Source organism: Entelurus aequoreus, linkage group LG03, assembly GCF_033978785.1.
Source record: "Entelurus aequoreus isolate RoL-2023_Sb linkage group LG03, RoL_Eaeq_v1.1, whole genome shotgun sequence".
In the NCBI taxonomy this organism is placed as follows: domain Eukaryota; kingdom Metazoa; phylum Chordata; class Actinopteri; order Syngnathiformes; family Syngnathidae; genus Entelurus; species Entelurus aequoreus.
The window spans coordinates 38,958,625-38,981,886 of NC_084733.1; the positions used below are offsets into that span (position 1 = coordinate 38,958,625).

Consider the following 23,262-nt stretch of genomic DNA (forward strand, 5'->3'; position numbering starts at 1 on the left):
TGATATTTAGTCACAACAGTAATTACAACTTGTGTTCACATCCACAGGAACCACATGGGTTAGCCTACTCTATACAGTATTTACAACCTTACTAGTGTTCACTTCACAGCCACAGATGGTTCATCTAGTTATTTACATTATTTACACATTACTTTGGTTCATTCACACATTAGTTTGGCATTTTTGCTTTGATGTTTTTTTTGACATGAGCCTTCCTGGCAAATTTCTCAGCAGCTTGCGTTTTCCTTTTTGTTTCTGCTTTAGTGAATTCTGCCTTGGATTGTAGAGCCAATTTCCATCTCTTTGACTCCTTCTCCACTTCTAACTGCTCCAAATGCAAAAATCATGCAAAAATTATAAAATGTACAAACAATGTTTATTCTATTAGCTAACTTACTTTATCTGAATAGCCATGTGTGATTTATAGCATGAAATAACAAATATATTGCAGTCATGTTGTTCAAAATGATTAAACTATTCAATGTCAAAATATAAAGAGTGGAAATAATGAACAAAATGTCAGCTACTGTCTTGTTCTAAAACATCCATGCAAATGAAATGTAGCATTTAGGCGGGCTATACTGTAGCAAAAGTCATCACATGTCTGCCACAATCATGTGTGTTCTTCCATGTCGAGAGCAGTTCTGATTGGGCTTACATGGTAAACAACTAAAATGAATGTTTTGGGCATTGTTTTATCCAGACGCATACATTTGTCCAAATGTGACCAAGTAGACGCATTGTGGGTTTCCTGGACGTCGTCTACATCGGTCAAAAAAAAATCTAGGGAAGAGAATCCCCCTGCCATCTTCCACCAATTTATTTTTAATATATAAATCGCCCGCTAGAAGATTCCCTCTTCTCTTCTACAACTCCTTTGTCGTCATTTGGGATGTCTGTTGTGATTTCCCTTCCTGGTTCCATGACCCGCCCTATCTTGCATCTGATTGGCCTGTCTGTAAAGTTTTGCCCTAATATTAACAAATCGTGACTCATCATAGTAAACCAACCAACCAATCATAGATGTTCTTATATGTAAACCATCCATCCATCCACTTTCTACTGCTTGTCCCTTTTGGGGTCGCAGGGGGTGCTGGAGCCTATCCCAGCTGCATTCGGGCGGAAGGCGGGGTACACCCTGGACAAGTCGCCACCTCGTCACAGGGCCAACACAGATAGACAGACAACATTCACACTCACATTCACACACTCGGGTCAATTTTTTTAGTGTACCAACCAATCATTATTGATTTTTCCCGTATATGTTGTCCCCTGCCCCTGGAGTGGTACTAGTCCATTCCTCTCTTTCTCTTCTCCCTCTCTCTTCTTTTGTAGCATGTAGCTTAGCTAACCGCTACATGGGTCTAAAAATAGCTAAGCTACGAAAATCACTACTTGTTTAAAAAGTAGCGAAACTACTGCCAAGCTGCTGGGAAATGTAGTTAAGCTACGTAGCTTCGATTTTTAAGTTAGGTCAGGGGTGTCCAAACTTTTTCCACTGAGGGCCGCACACTGAAAAATCAAAGCAAGCGGGGGCCATTTTTATATTTTTTTATTTTAAAAACCAATACAATATATGTATAAAAAATATACATTCAGGCCTCCACTCAGGCTTGATCCCAGGGATCCCAAAGGGTTTTGGTAAAAAAAATATTAAAAATGTGTCATTATTCAGTATTGTTATTTTTATTATTATTCAAGTTTTAAATCCCTAGATCAACATTAGGTCTATCTGTCAATATAATGTTTTTAAAGATTTAAGTTGTATGCTCTTTTTGTCAAAGAAAACTCTGTTTTTTTTATGTAAAAAACACAAAATATGCATTGTTTTCACCCAATAAAATTTTAAGTGGAATATTTCAGATTATATAATAATTGGAGCCTTAAAAAGGTCAATAACTCATAACACCATTGATTTTAATTCATTATCATTTTTTGAGCGATGACACTTAAAAACAAATCACACAAAAATGATTGGGGAACCAAAAGGAACCTACTCATTAAAGTGTTAAAAAATAAATTATACATTTTTTTTACTGTTTACTTTTAACACAATAATCTCGAGATCAACTTCAGATCTATCCGTCAATTATACATTGTATTGTTGTTGAAGTTTTTTTGTTTGTTCGTTTTAGGCCCTTCTTTAAAAAAAACAAAAAAACAGCTAAATTGTTTATATGGCAAACACAAAATATGCAACATTTTCCCCAAAAAATATCTCAAAGTGCAATATTTAATGTGACGTAATTGGAGCCTTGGATAGGTCAATAATTCATAATAACATTGATTTTGATTCATTATTATTTTTTAAAGAAAGAAACAGCCTGCATGGCAGCTTTGTGTTATTAGAGTGAACATTGCAACATTTTCTTGTTACATTTCACCTGTTTGGTCTTTCATACCACTTTTTATGTTTTTAATTTTTCTAATCGTATTTTAAAATGGGCCGTGGGGCCGTTAAAAAATGACCTACGGGCCGCAAATGGTGCCCGGGCCGCACTTTGGACATCCCTGAGTTAGGTAATCATTTTTGACGGAAAACCGTAGTTTTTACCACTGCAGCCGCAAACCGGAATGGATTATCAAAAACCGTACTCCTTACGGGAAAACCGTAGTTGTTGGCAGGTATGGCAAAGAGACGGATCAAGATTTTAACACACATTGTAGGCTGGAAAAAACGAAAAAAACAGAAAATAATTTTAAAATATTTTTAAAGAGATAAAATAGACGGATTTGGAGGATCATTGCCATAGTTGGCCCCGATGCAAGCGGACTTTACTGTATATGCGCTAAGTCAGATCTTCTTTTACCCATGGGCCACCACTTTACAGCGTTTCATGGAAAGTTATCCCTTTGGTCATACTGTACATGCTGTGACAAACAAGCAATTATTTCAAAAGGAATGCATGGGATCACTGTCAAGTAAGCGAAACAAAGGAGTCTTACGCCATGACACGCCACCTCTCCACATCCTTGCTGTTCACACATCAAGTTCTCATTTCATACCTCATCACCACGGCACACTAAGCAGGCAATCAGCGAGAAAACTATGGCCTCATGCAAAAGGTCACCAGAGAAGTGCAGCTGCAGGCTATCGCCGAAACATCAAACACAGTCCAGCAAACACACAGACGCACGGAACGAGCTCGGCAGTGATCACAGGGAGACATGCAGGGCGTCATGAAAGGTGGAGGCCACAGGTTGAGCAAATAATGTCGGTACTGGTGTGACAACCAACGGCTTACTTTCAGGTGGCACTCTGTCCTTGTGCGGACAGCCCGACAGGCTCCGATGGTGAGGGTACAAGCCTGTCACGTGACCCGTGCCGTCGCAGCCCGGTGTCGGACAGCGACTCTCCTTCTTGTCTGCTCGGGAAGCATCTGTGGGAAAGGAGAGTTTGGTTGCTTGGTGATTAAAGTAATTTGTATGGAGGTTAATGTGTGGCTTTATTACAAAAGCTATTTTTTTTTAACACTGAATTAATGTTAATTATTAATTAACTTAACTTAATTAATAATTCATTATACTTAATGTCTGCGATGAGGTGGCGACTTGTCCAGGGTGTACCCCGCCTTCCGCCCGATTGTAGCTGAGATAGGCTCCAGCGCCCCCCGCGACCCCGAAGGGAATAAGCGGTACAAAATGGATGGATATACTTAATGTAAATTTTTAAAAAATTTTTACATCAAAGTATGCTGACGATTCCATTGTGTTGCAAAATTTTGTGTATAAAAAATCAGTGTAAAAAAAAAACAACCAGTGTATAAAAATTTAGCGTAAAAAAATACAGTGTATAAAAATTCAGTTTAAAAAAATTCAGTTCTGAAAAATACAGTGTCGAAAAATTTAGATGCTTCAAAAACCAATACTCACTTCCGGTAAAATGAGGCTGAAGCTATCTATGCTGTCTCAGAACCAGCCAATGAGATGTCAAGTTTTAAAGCACTTGACATTGTTCTTGCAAAACAGCATAACGAAAGAAGTTAACTGGGCTACCTGAGCATAATACAACATAATAAACATTTCAATGCGGCCCTCTGGATGTTTGCACACTATAGAAGTAATTCTAATGGTTAAAATCTGTCTTTGGAGGTGGGATAGGTTGATTGGCAACACTAAATTGGCCCTAGTGTGTGAATGTGAGTGTGAATGTTGTCTGTCTATCTGTGTTGGCCCTGCGATGAGCTGGCGACTTGTCCATGGTGTACCCCAACTTCCGCCTGAATGCAGCTGAGATAGGCTCCAGCACCCCCCGCGACTCCAAAAGGGACAAGCGGTTGAAAATGGATGGATGGATGGGTTAAAATCTGCACTTTTGACTGACACACAAGTTACTACGTGTCATGATATGGAAGACATAGGCTATATATATATATATATATATATATATATATATATATATATATATATATATATATATATATATATATATACACAAGCCTGAGACCTCCATGTAATATCACTGTTCTGCAGAACTTTGTTGTAGATGTTCTGCAGAAAAGTCATATTATATCAAATAAGAGGATGTTTTTTTTTCTCCTTTTGCCTTTATTTTTTGCCATGTTTGTTACATCTGTTCATTACCATGAATTGATTTACTTGGACCCCGACTTAAACAAGTTGAAAAACTTATTCGGGTGTTACCATTTAGTGGTCAATTGTACAGAATATGTACTATACTGTGCAATCTACTAATACAAGTTTAAATCAATCAATGTGTTTCTTCTTGCTCGATTATAAAATATTTCGATCAAAAAGGTGGTCTGGGAAGTAGAGGAGCAACGTTCATATATTCTTAATATTCAGTGTTTTATTGTTCATAGTTCATATTGTAAATTCCACATTCCATTGTTACATGTTGGTGACCAGTGTTGGGACTAACGCGTTACAAAGTAACGCGTTACTGTAACGCTGTTAGTTTCGGCGGTAACTAGTAATCTAACGCGTTATTTTTTTATATTCAGTAACTCAGTTACCGTTACTACATGATGCGTTACTGCGTTATTTAACGTTATTTTTTATGTAGTATCGGCTAGAAATAGATGCGCTGCGGTGTCTTTCTTCTAAATCTTCCTCTGTCACAAGCCAGAGAGAAGAAAAGAGGCGTGTGTGTGTGTGTGTCTGGGTGTGGGTATGGGAAGGGGAGGCACACACGTGATCCGCGGTTTGATATATAAAACAAAACAAAAAGGTTGTTCGCATGCACGTTCAGTCCACACACAGCGTGGTCATGGCGAGCGGAGTAACGGAGGAGCTTAAACGCTCCGCGCAATTTAATCGGTGTGTTTATAGGTGCAGACTCCATTGTGCAAAACGAGGGTTTTAAACACATGCTGAACGTGCTTGAGCCACGTTACGACATCCCGTTGCGCACCAACTTCAGCGATAAGATTGTGCCAGATCTTTATGAGCAGGAGAAGAAAAAAGTTGTGGATGAACTATCCCGAGCATCATCTGTTGCGCTCACGACAGACTGGTGCACGTCCAGGGAAACAATGTGACGATAAGCGCTCACTTTATCACAGCAGACTGGCAGATGAGAAGACACGCCCCCTCTACGAGAGTCACATTGCGCAGGTACTGACACAAGCAGTGGAGGAATGGAAGATAAAGATATCCCAGTCACAAGTGATAATGCCAAAAATCAAATAATTGCAGTGAATGAGGCAGGACTGGGACCACAGGTAGGTGCTTTGCACATGTAGTGAATTTGGTATCACAGAAGGGAATCTCAGTCAATAGGATGGATCAGGAAGGAGGTTTCCTAGCACAACAGCTGCTCATGTGCTTAAGACAAAGCAAGAAATGCTAAAGCTGCCTACTCATAAAGCTCATACATGATGTCCCAACGAAGTGGAACTCCACTTATGATATGTTGCAGCAGCAGGCAGCTATATACTCTGCATTGACCCACAACACCTTGAAGGCAAATGTCAAAGACATCATCAACCTGTCTGATGATGATGTGAGGGTGGCAGAGGAGGTCCTCCAGGTGCTTAAACCCCTCAAAAGTGTTACATCTCTACTGAGCACTGAAACTTCACCATCTGTGTCAATGATCCTGCCACTGAAAACAAGGATTCTACAATCCATGGCTCCAAGTGTGGAAGACAGCAGCATCAGGCTTTATTTCACTATCTATGTTTCAAGGAAGATGATGTGTCTTCTTATGTTGCACTTTAACTTGTTTTTTATCAATGGTCATTGGTCCAAGTTTAAAGAAAGGAGAAATGCCTTTTTATGTTGCACTGTTTTTCATTAATTATGTTAAAATGAAAATAAAAATGCATGTCAAGTTGATCAACAGATTGTATTATTCTCCAGTGCAATAACAGTACTGAAACGAAGGCTAAAAGGGCATTAATGGGAGCTTTAAAAAAAAAGAAGAAAAAAAGAAGTAACTAAATAGTTACTTTTCACAGTAACACATTACTTTTTGATGTAAGTAACTGAGTTAGTAACTGAGTTACTTTTGAAATTAAGTAACTAGTAATTGTAACTAGTTACTGGTTTTCAGTAACTAACCCAACACTGTTGGTGACAAACCCCAAGATGCAGAGAAGGCAGGCTTGGTGCAGGAAAACATGATTTAATGTTCAAAATAAGAAGGTAAAACACAAACCAGGAACTAGGCCACAGGAAACAGGATACCAGGAAACAGGAACTAGGAACTAGGAACCAAAAGACAGCACGCTGAAAACAGCTACAGGATACAAGTACAGCTTCAACGACGACAATACTCCAGCCCTGACTGGAGTGCAAAGCAGGTCTAAATAGCAGCTAATTGACACCAGGTGTGGCCAGTTGGCAATCAGCCGCAGCTGAGGGGAAACAGCACTCAGGGAGACTAGCCGGAAACAACCAAAATAAGAGCGCTGACAGGAAACAAAGACAAACAGGAAAAACCTAAACATAACTAAACTGTCAGTGACAAACCCAACATCTATATTTGTATGTACATTCTGAGTATCATATAATTCAGTAAATTAACTAAAGTTCATTCCGTTTTTGAGATGGTCTTTTTAGTTGTTTTACTGATGCTCAGAATGTACATAAAAATATATAATGTGGAATTTACTTTATTAAATATAAATAAAGTAATAATTTACTTTATTAACTATGAACAATAAAACACCGAATATTAAGAATATATGAACGTTGCTCCTCTACTGCAGACCACCTCCTTGATCGACATCTTTTGTAGAGCAAGAGCAACAAAGATGCAACAAACACGGCGAAACATAAATGCAAAGGGTAAAAAACATCCATATATTCGATATAATTATCACTGTTTTGCAGAAGTTTGCTGTAGAACTCTGCCTCCTGTCTGACACTCGCTGCTCCGTATACAAGCCCCGCCCACTCTGCCCCACTCAGTTTGTGCCTCGTCTGCACGAAGCAGAGCTTTGTATGTCACTCATACCACTGGAATCATTTCTATAGTTTGAAAATATCCAGTGGGCCGCATTGAAATGTTAATTATGTTGTATTATTCCCAGGTAGCCCAGTTCACTTTTGTGCAGGTTTGCAAGACCTGTGTCACGTGACACTATTTTTTTTTACGCTGAATTTTTTTAAACTGAATTTTTATACACTGAATTATTTTATACTGAATTTTCATACGCTGAATTTTAAAATTCTGAAATTTTTCCAATGAAATTGTAAGCATAGATTGATGTAAAATAAATTAAATTCACTAAATTTAAATGAAAATAATTCAGTTACATATATTCATTGTCAAAAAAAAGCTTTCATAATAAAGACACAAATTAACCTCCATAATTTTACGAGTAATAAACTGGTGACATTTCTGAAGCCTTGACAACTGTTTCAGTGACATGCAGTTGAGGTGTAATGAACTTATTATATGAAATATTGCACACAGACTTCCAACTAGGGATGGGTACCTTACACATTTGAATTGATTCGGTACCTGGGAATCGAGACTGGTACGTACCAACTTTCGGTAATATTGTGTGTGTAAATAAATGTTTAATAATACAATCTAATATTTTTATGTCACCTTCAAAAATACGATGCTTGTAATAGATTTGCTGTCCAGTTATAGTCTTATTACATTTCTGAGAATCATTTGCAAGTATTATTTAGTAGACTTTGTATGCAGTTATAATTCCAAGACATTAAACGGCAGTAGCGTATAGTCTCTGGTGTGTGTAGCCAAATAAGGTAGTAGTCTTTGCCATGAAGCGGAATGTGTCAGTTTAGTCTTATGTTGCACTCGACAAAGTCTTTATACTGTAAGTATTGTTCTTAATACACACTTGCTATTTGATTTTACCGTACATCTTAGTTGTAGCTTTTTTTTACTGAATTTGGAGGTGTTGAAATCACCATGTAAAATTGCTAAAGCTAATTATCAGCATGTATATAGCAAATAATCATCGAGCTAGTGCATTTTGGAGAAGTGCAGCCTTACTTATTTTTTTTAGTGTTTTCTGTCAGGCACACTTGTTTTGGAGGCATAAAAATGTGCAACTTTTTTGTGTTTAACTAAGGCTGTCAAATGATTAAAATATTTAATTGCTATTAATTGCAGTTTGTTCATAGTTAACTCAAAATTAATCGCAGATTAAATGTAATTTTTCATAATTAATAAGTGTATCCCAGACAGATTATTTTCAAGTTTTAATACCATGACTGGACAATTACAATTTAATTAAATGTTTTTAAACATTATGCTTTTTTAAACAACTCAACACAAAAAGAACACAAACACGTTTTAAAGAGAAAAAAAAAATACCTGCAGTGTGTTGGTGTCTTGCCAGATTTTGTATTTTGTAGGAATATAGAATTTGTATTCCTGCTTTAGGAGCACTTGCATTAAGAAGAAGAGCAAAACCATGTTTAGATACCAGTTTCACGCATTAATAACACAACATAACTATTTTGTACTCCCATATCTCAATTATTGTGTTGAAATCTGGGGTAACAATTATAAATCAAACATCCACTCTATGTTCTTACTTCAAAAGAAAGCCATTAGATTTGTAAATTAAGCAGATTATTATGCTCATACCAATGCTCTTTTTTTATTAAATTAAAAACAATAAAACGGCATGATCTTTTTGACCTCAACACTGCTATTGTGACGTATAAAGCTCATAACTGCATGCTGCCTTTGTGTCCACAGGAGAGGTTCAAACCCAGGGAGAGTCCATACGGCCTTAAAGGTTCAGCAGTCTTTCAGAAAGCAAACATAAGAACTAGTTTAAAAGGTAGATGTGTTTCTGTCAGGGGGGTTAATCTGTGGAACAGCTTGGATGATGCCTTAAAATGTTACAGTTCCATTCACGCATTTAAAAGAAACTTTAAGACCAATGTTTTAGAAAAATATATCGCTCTTTAATCAACACCAGTAGTTAATACATTGATCAATGTTTCTTACAAAACTAAATGTGGGACATAAATAATAATGGAAGTGTAAGTATTCATATATAGCATATTATTGGTACAAATGTTTAACCAACACATGTACAAGGATATTTCACGTGTCTTTACTGTGTATATATTTGAACAGTGTTCATGTTGTGTACAAGGGGTACCGTATTCATAATATGTTGTGTGAAGGAAATTTCCACATTTTCTATGAAGCTCAAGATCAGAGCCCGGTTTTCTCCTGGTTTTACTACATCTTGTAGTTTATAGGTTCAGGTTTAAACCTCCACCCCAGATCACACCTCACTCCTACCCACTTCTCCAAAGTTGGCTGGCTCAGGGTGGAGGACAGAGTAAAACAACTTGCACTGAGCCTAGTCTATAAAATCCGCTACACCTCCCTGATACCAAAGTACATGTCAAACTACTTCCTTAACGTAAATGACCGCCATAACCACAACACCAGGGGGAGCTCCACTAACCACGTTAAACCCAGATTCCGATCTAACAAAGGTCTTAACTCATTCTCCTTCTATGCCACATCAATATGGAATGCACTCCCAACAGGTGTAAAAGAAAGTGCATCTCTATCCTCCTTCAAAACCGCACTAAAAGAATACCTCCAGGCAACTGCAACCCTAAACTAACACCCTCCCCCTTCCACATCCCACCTCCCCGGATTGTAAATAATCAAATGTAAATAATCAAATGTATATACTTGTTATTATGCTTTCTGATCGCTCTATGTCCACTACTTGCTGTACATATCCTACCAAGTCAGACCTACACTGTTTCAATGTCCATTTCTCTGACGATGCAATTGTTGATGACCGAAGTCTCAATCAATCAATCAAAAGGTGAAATAAGTGCTCAACTTCAGCCTAAACTCTTTTGGTCTGTAAAATTGTCAGTTTAGGAATGTAAAACTGTTTGTTTATTTTGCTGACCACTGACTGAAAAAATAATAAACTAAAAAAAAAAGTAAAAGTAAAAGTAAATGTGGATTGTTATGATGAGGTAATGTAAAATGTGATATTCCTACTTGAATAAATGCTTCTGGTATGCTGTACTTTACATGTTGTAAAAGTTAATGATTAATGTATCTGCATGGCAATGTTTTAACCCTCTCCATTTATTAATACAATGTAATATTCAACCTGTTAAACATTCTGTAATTGCGGACTAAACATCTTTGACAAAGCTTGATCTTATTGTAAGACCATGTTTCGTTGTTTTGTTGGTCAGACCGGATGTGAAGCGTAGCGCTAATATCGTGAAGCCAGACCTGTGTGATTGGCATATTTTGGGACGGCGTGGCACAGTTGGGAGAGTGGCCGTGCCAGCAACCTGAGGGTTCCTTGTTCAATTCCCACCTTCTACCAACTTCGTCACATCCGTTGTGTCCTTGAGCAAGACGCTTCACCCTTGCTCCTGATGGGTCGTGGTTAGGGCCTTGCATGGTAGCTCCCACCATCAGTGTGTGAATGTGTGTGTGAATGAGTGAATGTGGAAATAGTGTCAAAGCGCTTTGAGTACCTTGAAGGTAGAAAAGCGCTATACAGCATAACCCATTTACCATTTGTTGAAAGTCTCTGATTAAAGGCCTACTGAAATGATTTTTTTAAATTCAAACAGGGATAGCAGATCCATTCTATGTGTCATACTTGATCATTTCGCGATATTGCCATATTTTTGCTGAAAGGATTTAGTAGAGAACATCGACGATAAATTTCGCAACTTTTGGTCGCTGATAAAAAAAGCCTTGCCTGTACCGGAAGTAGCATGACGTCACAGGTTGAAAGGCTCCTCACATTTCCCTATTGTTTACACCAGCAGCGAGAGCGATTCGGACCGAGAAAGCGACGATTACCCCATTAATTTGAGTGAGGATGAAAGATTCGGGGATGAGGAATGTGAGAGTGAAGGACTAGAGTGCAGTGCAGGACGTATCTTTTTTCGCTCTGACCGTAACTTAGGTAAAAGGGCTCATTGGATTCCACACTTTCTCCTTTTTCTGTTGTGGATCACGGATTTGTATTTTAAACCACCTCGGATACTATATCCTCTTGAAAATGAGAGTCGAGAACGCGAAATGGACATTCACAGTGACTTTTATCTCCACGACAATACATCGGCGAAGCTCTTTAGCTACGGAGCTAACGTGATAGCATCGTGCTTAAATGCAGATAGAAACAAAAGAAATAAGCCCCTGACTGGAAGGATACACAGAAGATCAACAATACTACTATCAGGAGACACCGAACCAAACACTGGACCTGTAACTACACGGTTAATGCTGTGCCGCCTGTCGAAGCCTAGCAATGCTGTTGCTAACGACGCCATTGAAGCTAACTTAGCAACGGGACCTCGTCAGAGCTATGATAAAAACATTAGCGCTCCACCTACGCCAGCCCTCATCTGCTCATCAACACCCGTGCTCACCTGCGTTCCAGCGATCGACAGCACGACGAAGGACTTCACCCGATCATCGATGCGGTTGGCGGCTAGCGTCGGATAGCGCGTCTGCTATCCAACTCAAAGTCCTCCTGGTTGTGTTGCTGCAGCCAGCCGCTAATACACCGATCCCACCTACAGCTTTCTTCTTTGCAGTCTTCATTGTTCATTAAACAAATTGCAAAAGATTCACCAACAACGATGTCCAGAATACTGTGGAAGTTTGCGATGAAAACAGGGCTGTTTGTATTGTGATACAATGTGTCCGAATACTTCCGCTTCAACCATCGACGTCACGCGCAATCGTCATCATACATAGACGTTTTCAACCGGAAGTTTCCCGGGAAATTCAAAATTGCACTTTATAAGTTAACCCGGCCGTATTGGCATGTGTTGCAATGTTAAGATTTCATCATTGATATATAAACTATCAGACTGCGTGGTCGGTAGTAGTGGGTTTCAGTAGGCCTTTATAGTGACTTAGGACTTCCTTTCTATTGTCTCTTGTCTGTTGAGCTTGTATTCCATCTTAATAAGGGCAGTTCGAGAAACAATTTACATTTTATGTTTTTAATGCACTCAACTGTAATGTAAACACGGACGTGAAGCTTCCCAGCTGTACAAACAGCAAAGCGCGCCAGTAGCATTCGCCCCAATGATGTCGTCTCACGGGGATTGAAGATCAAATTGACTTGTCTTGTCTGGAGAATGACTTGCCATGCCTTTGGACGTGGAACTTCTATAATGTCCCCCTTTCTTGGTGCATTTCTGCTTGCTATTGTCTCACATGTGGCTCCACTGTAATTGGAGGCCATTACGTTTCCTCAAACTACGGAGGATCAAAAAAGAGTCGGGACGTTAATTGCTAGTTAAAAAATGATCGCTATTAAAGGAACTTATAGTTAACTCGTTAATATCGCAATAACTTTGACAGCCCTAGGAAATTTCCGCTGAGATTAAGAATATTACCTCGAGGCAGTTTGATATGATAAAAATGCATTTATTTGAGTGACTGTAATGTTTATCAGTGCTGGTGTCAGAATAATATGGGGGAATGTGTGGTGTTGTTATCTGATACCATAGGCTGATTGATGCGGTTTGCAGCGCTGTGGATGATAAGACACCAATGAGAACCTCACAAAATCTCAGAGGACACAAAATAATAAGAAAGAAGAAAAACACAAATCAAGTGAGGAGCCGGGTTAGGAAAAGGTGACGTGGCGCACGCCCACTCATTCCCCCAATAAAAATGTATAGACGGAATGTTGCATGTTGTCATGCTCTATTTTCCCCCTATTCCATTTTGGCTTTGAAAAAACAACAACATTTTGATCACGTTCATAGCTGTGCGGCTTCACAAGAATAGATTCTGTCTGTTTGCAAAAGGTAAAATAATAAACTAACTGCACTCATACATACACATACGGTATGTGATGCATGTGTGTTTGCCCGCCTCGTCTTGAGTGGGAGCAGCTGAGTGGAAGGCCTATTAGAAGGGAAGGATATTGATTGTGGCTGAGGAGGGGCTGCGTTTTGCATAGCAAATGGGTCCCATTACCATACCATCTCTGGATAATTAATGTGCAGTCAGTGGGCCTGTTGTTCCTTATCGGTCATTCTGATACTCCTCTATTCTCATCTTAACCTCATTCTTTTTTCTTTTGCTCAGCGGCGCTTCTCTTTCCCTTCGCCGTACTGTGTTTTATAAATCGCACACAGGAACCCAGCTGAGCGACTGTCTGCTCCTATCGTCTATCTGCTATCTAGATTATTATCAGCCCTCCGCTCTTTATTCCGACATCATTCAGGCATGGAGTCTCTCTCCAAATTAACATTTGTGTGGCATTTACGTTGCGATACGTACCTGTTGTGAATTGTGTGGCATTTAAGGTGTAATATCCTCCTGCTGTGAATTAGCTTGCTCTTATTTGTGGCTTTTGTCCAAATATCTTCTGTGTGGGGAGAAATAAATTGGCCTAATTAGGCCGGAATATGGCTAAAGTAAAAGAAAAGAGAAATAATTTGGACTCAAACCACCCAGAATAGCTCTGCTCTGCACTGCTGTGTTTCTCTTTCTGCAGGATCACGAACAACCTCAACTTAAAAGTAGGATGTAAGCATCGTAAAGGAAATGTATGAATTAATTCTGTGCAAAGAACGCAAGTCGTCCCCCTTTCCCAAATGCTGAAAAGTAGGTTTAAAAATAGGCGGCTTTACCCCAAGCTGCATCCCAGGGATGAAATGTGCGGTCCTAACAGGCCGTGCAGATTGCCATTACTTATGCCTGACAAGCCTCCCCTCTGATGTTTCCATGCTGGCCTATTTTAACAACATAAGCTGCTGCTGCTGCTTCTGCTTCTGAGATTCAAAATTTCAAATTGGCTCCAAAAAAAAAAAAACAAGCTTGTCCTGGGGTTATATTGGGGTACCCAGAATGCATGTGGGCTTTCTGTTGTCTGCGGTGTAGGATGGACACAGTAAAAGGGCAGGTGAAGCAAAACTTGAGAGATCGACCACCAATCAGTTTCCACCAATTTTCGTGAAAAGGTATGTCATCTGCTAATGTCGATTTGTGCCATTTAAAGGGGCTCTATCACGCAAAACCAATGTTTATATATATTCATAAAACATTTTTGCGTTCTTCTCTACTACTTCCAAACGGTCCGTTTGGAATGTGCACAATTACTGACGTCACCAATTGGGAACATTGTCAGTGGACTATCCATAAATGGTATAAACCTACCCAGACTGCCTTGCCACTGTCTGCCATTTTTAGTTTATGCAATTCATCTGTAGTTTAGACCAGTGGTCCCCAACCTTTTTGTAGCTGCGGACCGGTCAACGCTTGAAAATGTGTCCCATGGACCGGAGGGGTGGGGGGGTGGGGGGGTTGAATTAAATAAAAAAAAAATAAAATATATATATATATATTTTTTTTCATAAAGAAATACAATCATGTGTGCTTACGGACTGTATCCCTGCAGACTGTATTGATATATAATGTATATATTGTGTTTTTTATGTTGATTTAATTTTAAAAAAATATATATATTTTTATTTTTTATGTTTTTTTTAATTTCTTGTGCGGCCCGATACCAATCGGGCCGCACAAGATACGGGGACCTCTGGTTTAGACCATCGTTTTTCAACCACTGTGCCGCGGCACACTAGTGTACCGTGAGATATCGTTTGGTGTGCCGTGGGAAATCATGCAATTTCACCTAATTGATCGGAAAAATAATTATAATCCGCAAACAATGTGCCGTTGTAGCGTGTCTGTGATGTCTGGAGATCAGCAGAGTAACCATGTAATACTGTTCCGTATCAGTAGGTGGCAGCAGGCATTGCTTTGTATGCCTACTTTGAGACAAGATAATTAATGATGGTTATGGTTTGAAGTCATGTGTGCGTCAGGTATTTGATGAGAACGACTTTATATATATATATATATATATATATATATATATATATATATATATATATATATATATATATATATATATATATATATATATATATATATATATATATATATATATATATATATATATATATATATATATATATATATATATATATATATATATATATATATATATATATGTATATATATATACACACATATATATATATATATATATATATATGTATATATATATATATATATATATATATATATATATATATACATATATATATATATATATATATATATATATATATATATATATATATATATATATATATATATATATATATATATATATATATATATATATATGTATATATATATATATATATATATATATAGTCAATATAGGCTATTGAGTTTCATTTTCAAAATTTTCTGCAGGTGGTGTCTGTCAAGTTTTGGTTACTCGGGTCACAGGACAATATCGGAACCATTGTGAGGGGAACTTAAGGGCGGGGGACACAAGACATCATGACATGTGTTGTGTGTTGGACACTTGGAAGTGGAAAAAGTAAGAGCGGGAATAAAAGGCAGAAAAAGACAATACGCTTTCTTTTGATGTATTATTAAGCTTAGATTGCTAATAAGTGAACTAATAAGTGACAAGTTTAGCACAATAATGGCGATGAGAATGGGCTAGTGTCCCCCCGGATTTTTTCAATGAAAAAAATGTGCCTTTGCTCAAAAAAGGTTGAAAAACACTGGTGTAGACGACCAAATGCCCAGGATTCGACTCGAAGAACAAAAATGCTGTTATTGATTGAATTACCCAAAACAGGACGCTATTCAAACCTCCAGTCTCATCTGAAGAACTAAGAAGTGACCGGCTAACTTTTTTGTGTCATGGAAATGTGCCTTCCAACTGTGAATTAGTCGCTTCGAGTGTGTGCCAAGAAGAGTTCACAAACTTTCACAAAAAGATGGATTTTACAAAAAAAACTATTTTTATTTTTTTAATCCTGTCCAGCTACTCAGGCAAATCATATTGTTGATGTACATGTATATGCCCATATTTGCTGTACATATTTAATTTACAAAAGAGAAGTGTGGGATACTTCTCTAGTTGCCTTATTTGTATTTGACTTTATTAAAAAAACTACTTTGAATGGCAGGCTTGGTGACTACAAACTATGGCAATGGAGGAGACTATGAAAAAGTCAGTGATAACAGTTGGTTAGAAATGTGTGAATTATACGTTAGCAATGCTAGCTCGAGTTGTTGTGTAGCTAGCTTAGCCTTCTAATGTAAGACAATACTGTCCCCGTCAGTCCTGCTGCAAAATAAAGAAAGATTTTCCTAAAACCTATTTTTAATTGGAGCAGTGCCTACTGTGTCTGGCAATGGATGAGTAAGCTATATAATCCGTTAATACGTTCGCGATGTAGCTCATAGCTTAGTTAATAGCCGTAAACCTCTGTTGTTTACAACTCGAAGCAGCTGTGCAGCGGAGTTATTTACATGATATAGAATAGAAACATTTTTTATTGTCAGTATACACACGTCTACATCCAGTATCTAGCATTAGAAAGTTAGACTCGGTAGAAGTTCCTTAGTGATATCCAGAGGTGGGTAGTAAAGCGCTACATTTACTCCGTTACATCTACTTGAGTAACTTTTGGGATAAATTGTACTTCTAAGAGTAGTTTTAATGCAACATACTTTTAATTTTACTTGAGTATATTTATAGAGAAGAAACGCCACTTTTACTCCGCTCCATTCATCTACATTCAGCTCGCTACTCGCTACTGATTTTTATCGATCCGTTAATGCACGCTTTGTTTGTTTTGTTTTTTTTAGACAGACCTTCAAAGTAGGATCTATCGTATGCCTGCGTTTCACCAATAGAATACAGTCACTGGTGACGTTTGACTCCGTTTCACCAATCAAACAGACCCAGGCGGTCACGTGATTAACTGCCCATAAAGTTTCAGCGGCAAACAACAAGCTTAAGCTTACATGAACTCAACGTCAAATTTGAGGAAGCACATCGCGATAAGTAACCTTAGTAGATATTTTGGCTGTCACTGTAGGCTGATGTTAGCTTCCCTGCTATGAATCACTGTCAAATGTACATCGTGTGGGGACATTTATTAACGCACTGCAGCCTCATAGACACACACACACACACACACACACACACACACACACACACACACCCACACACACACACACACACACACACACACACACACACACACACACACACACACACACACACACACACACACACACACACACACACACACACACACACACACACGCACACACACACACACACACACACACACACACGCATAGTCGCACACACACACACACACACACACACGCATGCATAGAAACACCAATCAGTGTGTTCCCAGGTGCAGCCCACACATATCAGTTTATGGTTTGCGTAAAGGCTAACTTATTTTCCTTTGTAATCTCTGCCTACTGAGCCTATGGTGCTGTTTAGTTATTATGGCTCAATTTGCCTTAATTTTTTAAATTTTCATGTATTATTATTTAATATATATTATTGTGTTAGTTGCTTAAGAAATATCCCTGGCTCTGAATTTGCTCATTGCTATTTTTATGTTTTTGTGCATTATTTGTTGCCGTCATCATTAAACGAACCGGTTACTCATAAGTTACTCAGTACTTGAGTAGTTTTTTCACAACATACTTTTTACTTTTACTCAAGTAAATATTTGGGTGACTACTCCTTACTTTTACTTGAGTAATACATCTCTAAAGTAACAGTACTCTTACTTGAGTACAATTTCTGGCTACTCTACCCACCTCTGGTGACGTCAACAAACCACCGTGAGCTGCTGAGGTCGCTATATCATCTGGCATGTTGTGTTGTGGTGAAAGTCACTCAAAACAGACGGCTGGTGGCGATCACTGATGTCCTTAGTGCACAGTAAAAGCAAGAAAGCTAAAAAACTATAAAAAAAACGCGGACAGGTGGGGTCGACAGCTCATCTGCGTCAGGGGCATGGTGAGTAGGGGTGAGTTTGCATGTAACATCTCCGCCTCTCAAAACAAACCACTTTGAAAGACAGCAAAAAAGGAATTTGAAAATGGCCTGTAAAACAACATTTATGTACATTTTTCACCCAAGAACCACCATTACATGTTATATAGACCACAAGGAGGTGTTTTAAATGTAGAAAAAAAAAATCATCATGATATGACCCCTTTAAAGCCGATCGCAAACTTCGATTCCCTCTGGTTGACACTTATTTTTAGTCCCCCGGCTGACAAGCGGCTAGCAGCTAATTATGTGTCTCCATACACACAGTGGGATTCATCTATTCCGCCTAAAAAGCGCTCTAAGAAAACACACAAAAATACTCTATTTACATGTCATTGCCTGCATATTAACCAATCTACAGTAGGGAAGGGATTTATATGGCCCCATTCTTGGGTGGATCTCTTGTGAGAGGAAGGGAGGGAGTGAATCATTTTGCAATGCAGTCTGCTGAAAATTATGAAAAGTGTCAACTATACATAGCAACTGACGCTGTTTTCAAAAATGTAATTGCCACAAAACACGATTTAAGATATTCAACACTCTACTGCCATCTGGCGGCTAAAGTAGATGCACATATTCAAAATTGTCATGTTTCGTGTGTCAGGTAAACCACCACGAATGGGGCCATATTACCGTAATCCCTTTTCTACTGTATAGCGACATTGTTATTGTAAGAGCAAACACAGAGGAACTACTTTTCTGGCGTTGAAACACATTGCTATGCTCACAGTGCTCCTCCGACCACTAGCGAGTGGCCTGCTACTTGCTTTTTAGAGCTGCTAATAACATTGGTAGCGACCCGCCAAAGAATAAAGAAGAAGAAGATGCTTGAGTTGATTCTGCTGCTGCTATGTTGTCTTTAAGTTAAGAAAAGTTAATGCAATGTCATAAATCATTCACCTCACCTGTACTGTAGAGAGTTGCTGGACCAAGCCGAGAGGTTGGTCAACTTTGAAAGTCCACACGCTATCAACGTGATACTATATGGTTCTCAACAAATGGAACGCATCATAAAATTAGCATTTTTTATCTGAGGGGTGAGGATTATTCTGAATTTACCAGCTCACGGAGAGCACATGTGCTGAAAGATACAGCCATCCCACAAGTCGGCATCTCAGTGACAGCAGACGTTGTAAGTCATGGTTTTATGTTCTTTTTTAAAATGTTTAGCAATAGTGCTAAATGATTACGTTCAATAGCTTGCACAAAGTCTTCCATTATTGATCGCAAACTGAGAAAGTGCTCTTTAAGTTATGTTGTCGGAAGTAGCGCTTGTTGCTATGCGCTCTGTCAAATCAACACAGCCAGGAAAGAGGTTACTGTAATGCCTCAAATGACCGAAATACTGGAAGTATTATATATTATCATTAAATGTGCCTGTTACTGCATTACATACATATATACATACATACATACAGAATGTGTCTGAAACCATGTTAAGGGTTTTCGGATGGTTTTGAGAGCGCTTTATGGATGGAATAGATTGTATCGCCTTTACTTGCATTGTTAGCTGCCTGGTACTTGCAGTTTTACCACTATTTAGGGCGCAAATAAAAGGGAAATACGTGTGTTCTTGTCTCTCATACCCTTGAAATACAGTATTTTCACCTCTGTCAAAATGATCAAGGAATCACTTTGTATGATAAAGTGCAGTTGTACACCACTGCAAACTACAAGAAATTAGAACAAATATACTTTTCTGACCGTATCAATTAAAACTGAGCATTGGTTTTTGATGAAGCTCTTGTACTGAATCACATTGCATAAGTTTTGACTACTGAGTACTTACAGGAAATATGCTCGCTAAATACGAGCTGTTCCTCAGAGAGTGTTTAAACTTTACTCCTCACCTTTATGATAGAAAAGCTTCTTCATTCCATCAGGGAGTCGTCCTTTACGTTCAACACCGTAGGCGTGCCGTGGGCCGTGGTTGTCATGGTTATACCTCACCCCGTCTCTCCTGGCTGCCTCTGCCTCCATTTTATCCCGCAGTGCCTTTGCACGCTGGGACTCTAGCGCGATGGCCTTTTCCAACAAGGACAGGTTACCCTTTGTCATGTCAAACACTTCCTCAGACCTGTCCGACGTCACAGAGGCTGTGTCCTCGTCGAAATCCCGGTGGTGAAACCGATCTCCCTGCGCGCAACTGGAGAAAGCCTTGGATCGCGGGCTCAGCTGCTCCTCTAGCTTCAAGAGATTGTCCATGTCCGAATAGTTCCTGTCAAATGCTCGCCCGTCGTCATGGCCAAGCTGGAACTCTCCATAGCCGTGATGTTGGGGTTGTTGGTTAGGGTCCCCGCATTGGTAATGATTCTGCTGGAACAATCCATTGCGGTCTGCGGGCTTTGTTTCACTAAGTTTCCGTGCAAGGTCGAAGCATTGATTCCGTAAGCACTCCAAACTGCTTAGACAAACTTCCTCGTCACTGTTTTCTAATTGTCCGTGACTGGTGGTCTTTCCCTGTCCGTTACCACCCATGTGGGAACAGTCATTCCTGTCTCTGTTATCCGCCATGCCACCCTCATAGTCCTGTCCGTCTAAATTGTCCGACAACACAGCACCGTGCCCTTGAGCCAAGAGTTTGAGTGAATCTACTGTCTCCCTAACCACATCGCTATGAACGTCCAAACTTAGATCACCCGGTAGCGTTTTGCTTCCCTCTTCCTCCTCTTCTTCATCTTCCTCCTCGTCTTCTTCTTCTTCCTCTTCATCCTCATCGTCCTCCTCTTCTTCCTCATCTTCATCCTCCTCTTCTTCTTCCTCTTCAGCACTGTGAGAAGAGTTGCTGTTCATCTCTGACTCTGTAATTGCCCGGTTGGCGGCGTCTTCTGCAATCTTGCCCAGGTTGAGAAGAGACTTGGCCACAAGCTCGTCGTAGTTCTCGTACTCGTCATTGTTGTTGTCGTCCTTCTCTCCGGTGGGACCCGATTTGGCGACGCCATTTCCAGCGTTGCACTCCATGCCTTCACCACCGCTCATCAGGTCCTCATCTGTTGGAAAAGAAAGAACAGACGTCTTACAATTGCATTTACATTATTTTGTTTCATTGGATTTCTGGGCTCTTGGTTTACGTTTCATGGTTATGACGCACAACCATTAAATATCTAAATTCTTAGTTTTGATCTAAGGCTCTGTTTAGACTGCACACCAAATCTGATTTTTTTGCCCTCAAGTGAGACAGATCTGATTTTATTTTGCCAGTCTTAACGCTCCAAAGGGCTTCAAATCTGTTCTTTTGGCATCAGATTCAAGCCACATCAGGAGGTAGTCCTGAATCCGATTGGAATCTGATCATTTCAAATGTAACTTCAGTCTAAACCAGGGGTGTCAAACGTACGGCCCTCGGGCCGGATCAGGCCCACAAACAGGTTTTATTCTGCCCGCGAGATGAGTTTGCTAAGTATAAAAATGAGCCAACATTTTGGAATGAAAGAAACTGTTCTTTTAAATGTGTCCACTAGATGTCGCAATAGCAATTCTTTGTATCTTTGAAGATTATGTTACATATGTAAAAAACAAAAAAACAAAAAACTACGTGATGTTATTAGTACATCAGTTGAGGAAAATGAGCAAACTACATAAATCACGACCTGTAATCTAATTTTGATATTATTTTTTTATCTTGATAGATTGAAAATTAACACCAATGAGCTGACTGATGAACATTATCACATCATTTATTCAGAAAGTATAAATAACGATAAATAAAGACAGAATACTATTAACCACAACATGTAAGTTTAAAAAAACAACAGCAACATTATGATTTGTACATTTTCAGAATGTGCTTGTTCTATTTTTAAACAAAGAAAATAATCTGAAGTTGTCTTTATTTTTAAGTTATCGTGCCGTGATTTTACCAGTCCGGCCCACTTGGGAGTAGATTTTCCTCCATGTGGCCCCCGATCTAAAATGAGTTTGACACCCCTGGTCTAAATGCAATGTAGCCTGAATGGGATTTTTTCGTCAGCTTTGGTCGAGCTATGTCACTCGTGTGCGCCGGAAAGACGCAGTCGACAGCGGAAATGGATATTTCATCACAACATCCGGTTTCGTTTTTTATATAAAACGACCACATTTTTGGTGCATTACTTGTCAATAGTGCTCAAATTATAGGCTATATGTAATATATGAATATATATTTTGATTCCAAAGAAATAGCGATTACTGAAAGATTGGAATTGATGCTGTCGCACATTTGCGTACATGTGAGTTGAAAAATAAAGCTCACGTAGATCCGCGCTGATGTCCATGTCTCCTCTACTTAGCAGTACTTACAACACTCCCAAATATATTACACTATAAACATCCATTCATGCATTATATCACTTTCATTTACTTTCACATACAAAAACACTCATTTTTAAGGTGTTGCGACTTTTATTTTATTTTGTAGTAACAGTGACTTCCTCCCTGTCAACTTACTTTGTTTGCACTTTATCGAAGTGCACATGCAAGTGATGTCAAAGCCACTTTGGGGCCACAATGGGGCCAGTGCGCGTTTACACAGTCTAATAAAAATCCCATTTTACTTGCAGTGTAAATAGTCAGCTGGAAAAAAATCAGATCTAAAAAAAAATCAAGTTTGGGCCACTTTGGCTGCAGTGTAAACGTAGTCTCTGTGGTTTGGTTCGTTCATAAGAGATTCACTTGAGAACTAGTTATGTGTGCATGGCAAAAGAATACATAGCTATACTAAGGAAGAACAACGTCGACCCAGCTCTTCCTTGCTAACCTACTGGCCGTCATAATGTCTCCCAAGTGCTGTTTCGTTTTCTATTGTATCTTTTCCTCATCATATTTTGCAAATTGTATTCTGTGTACAGGGTGGGTGAAAACTTACATAAAAGTTCGGACTTCCATTGTAAAACTATCATTCTGATGTTTCAGTCGTTTAACAGTAAAAGTCAGACACTGTGAGAAG

The 23,262-nt window shown here is 38.9% G+C and overlaps 1 protein-coding gene across 1 annotated transcript in view; it reads right to left on the reverse strand.

Moving 5' to 3' along the window:
• The window catches only part of myt1lb (myelin transcription factor 1-like, b), a 348,050-nt gene that overhangs the window by 93,091 nt on the left and 231,697 nt on the right, over positions 1–23,262 (reverse strand). Inside the window, exons 6-7 of the mRNA XM_062041789.1 lie at positions 20,189–21,328; positions 3,246–3,380 (exon numbers count right to left, since the gene is read on the reverse strand). Coding sequence (XP_061897773.1) covers positions 3,246–3,380; positions 20,189–21,328 — 1,275 coding nt within the window. The remainder of the gene's footprint in view (positions 1–3,245; positions 3,381–20,188; positions 21,329–23,262) is intronic.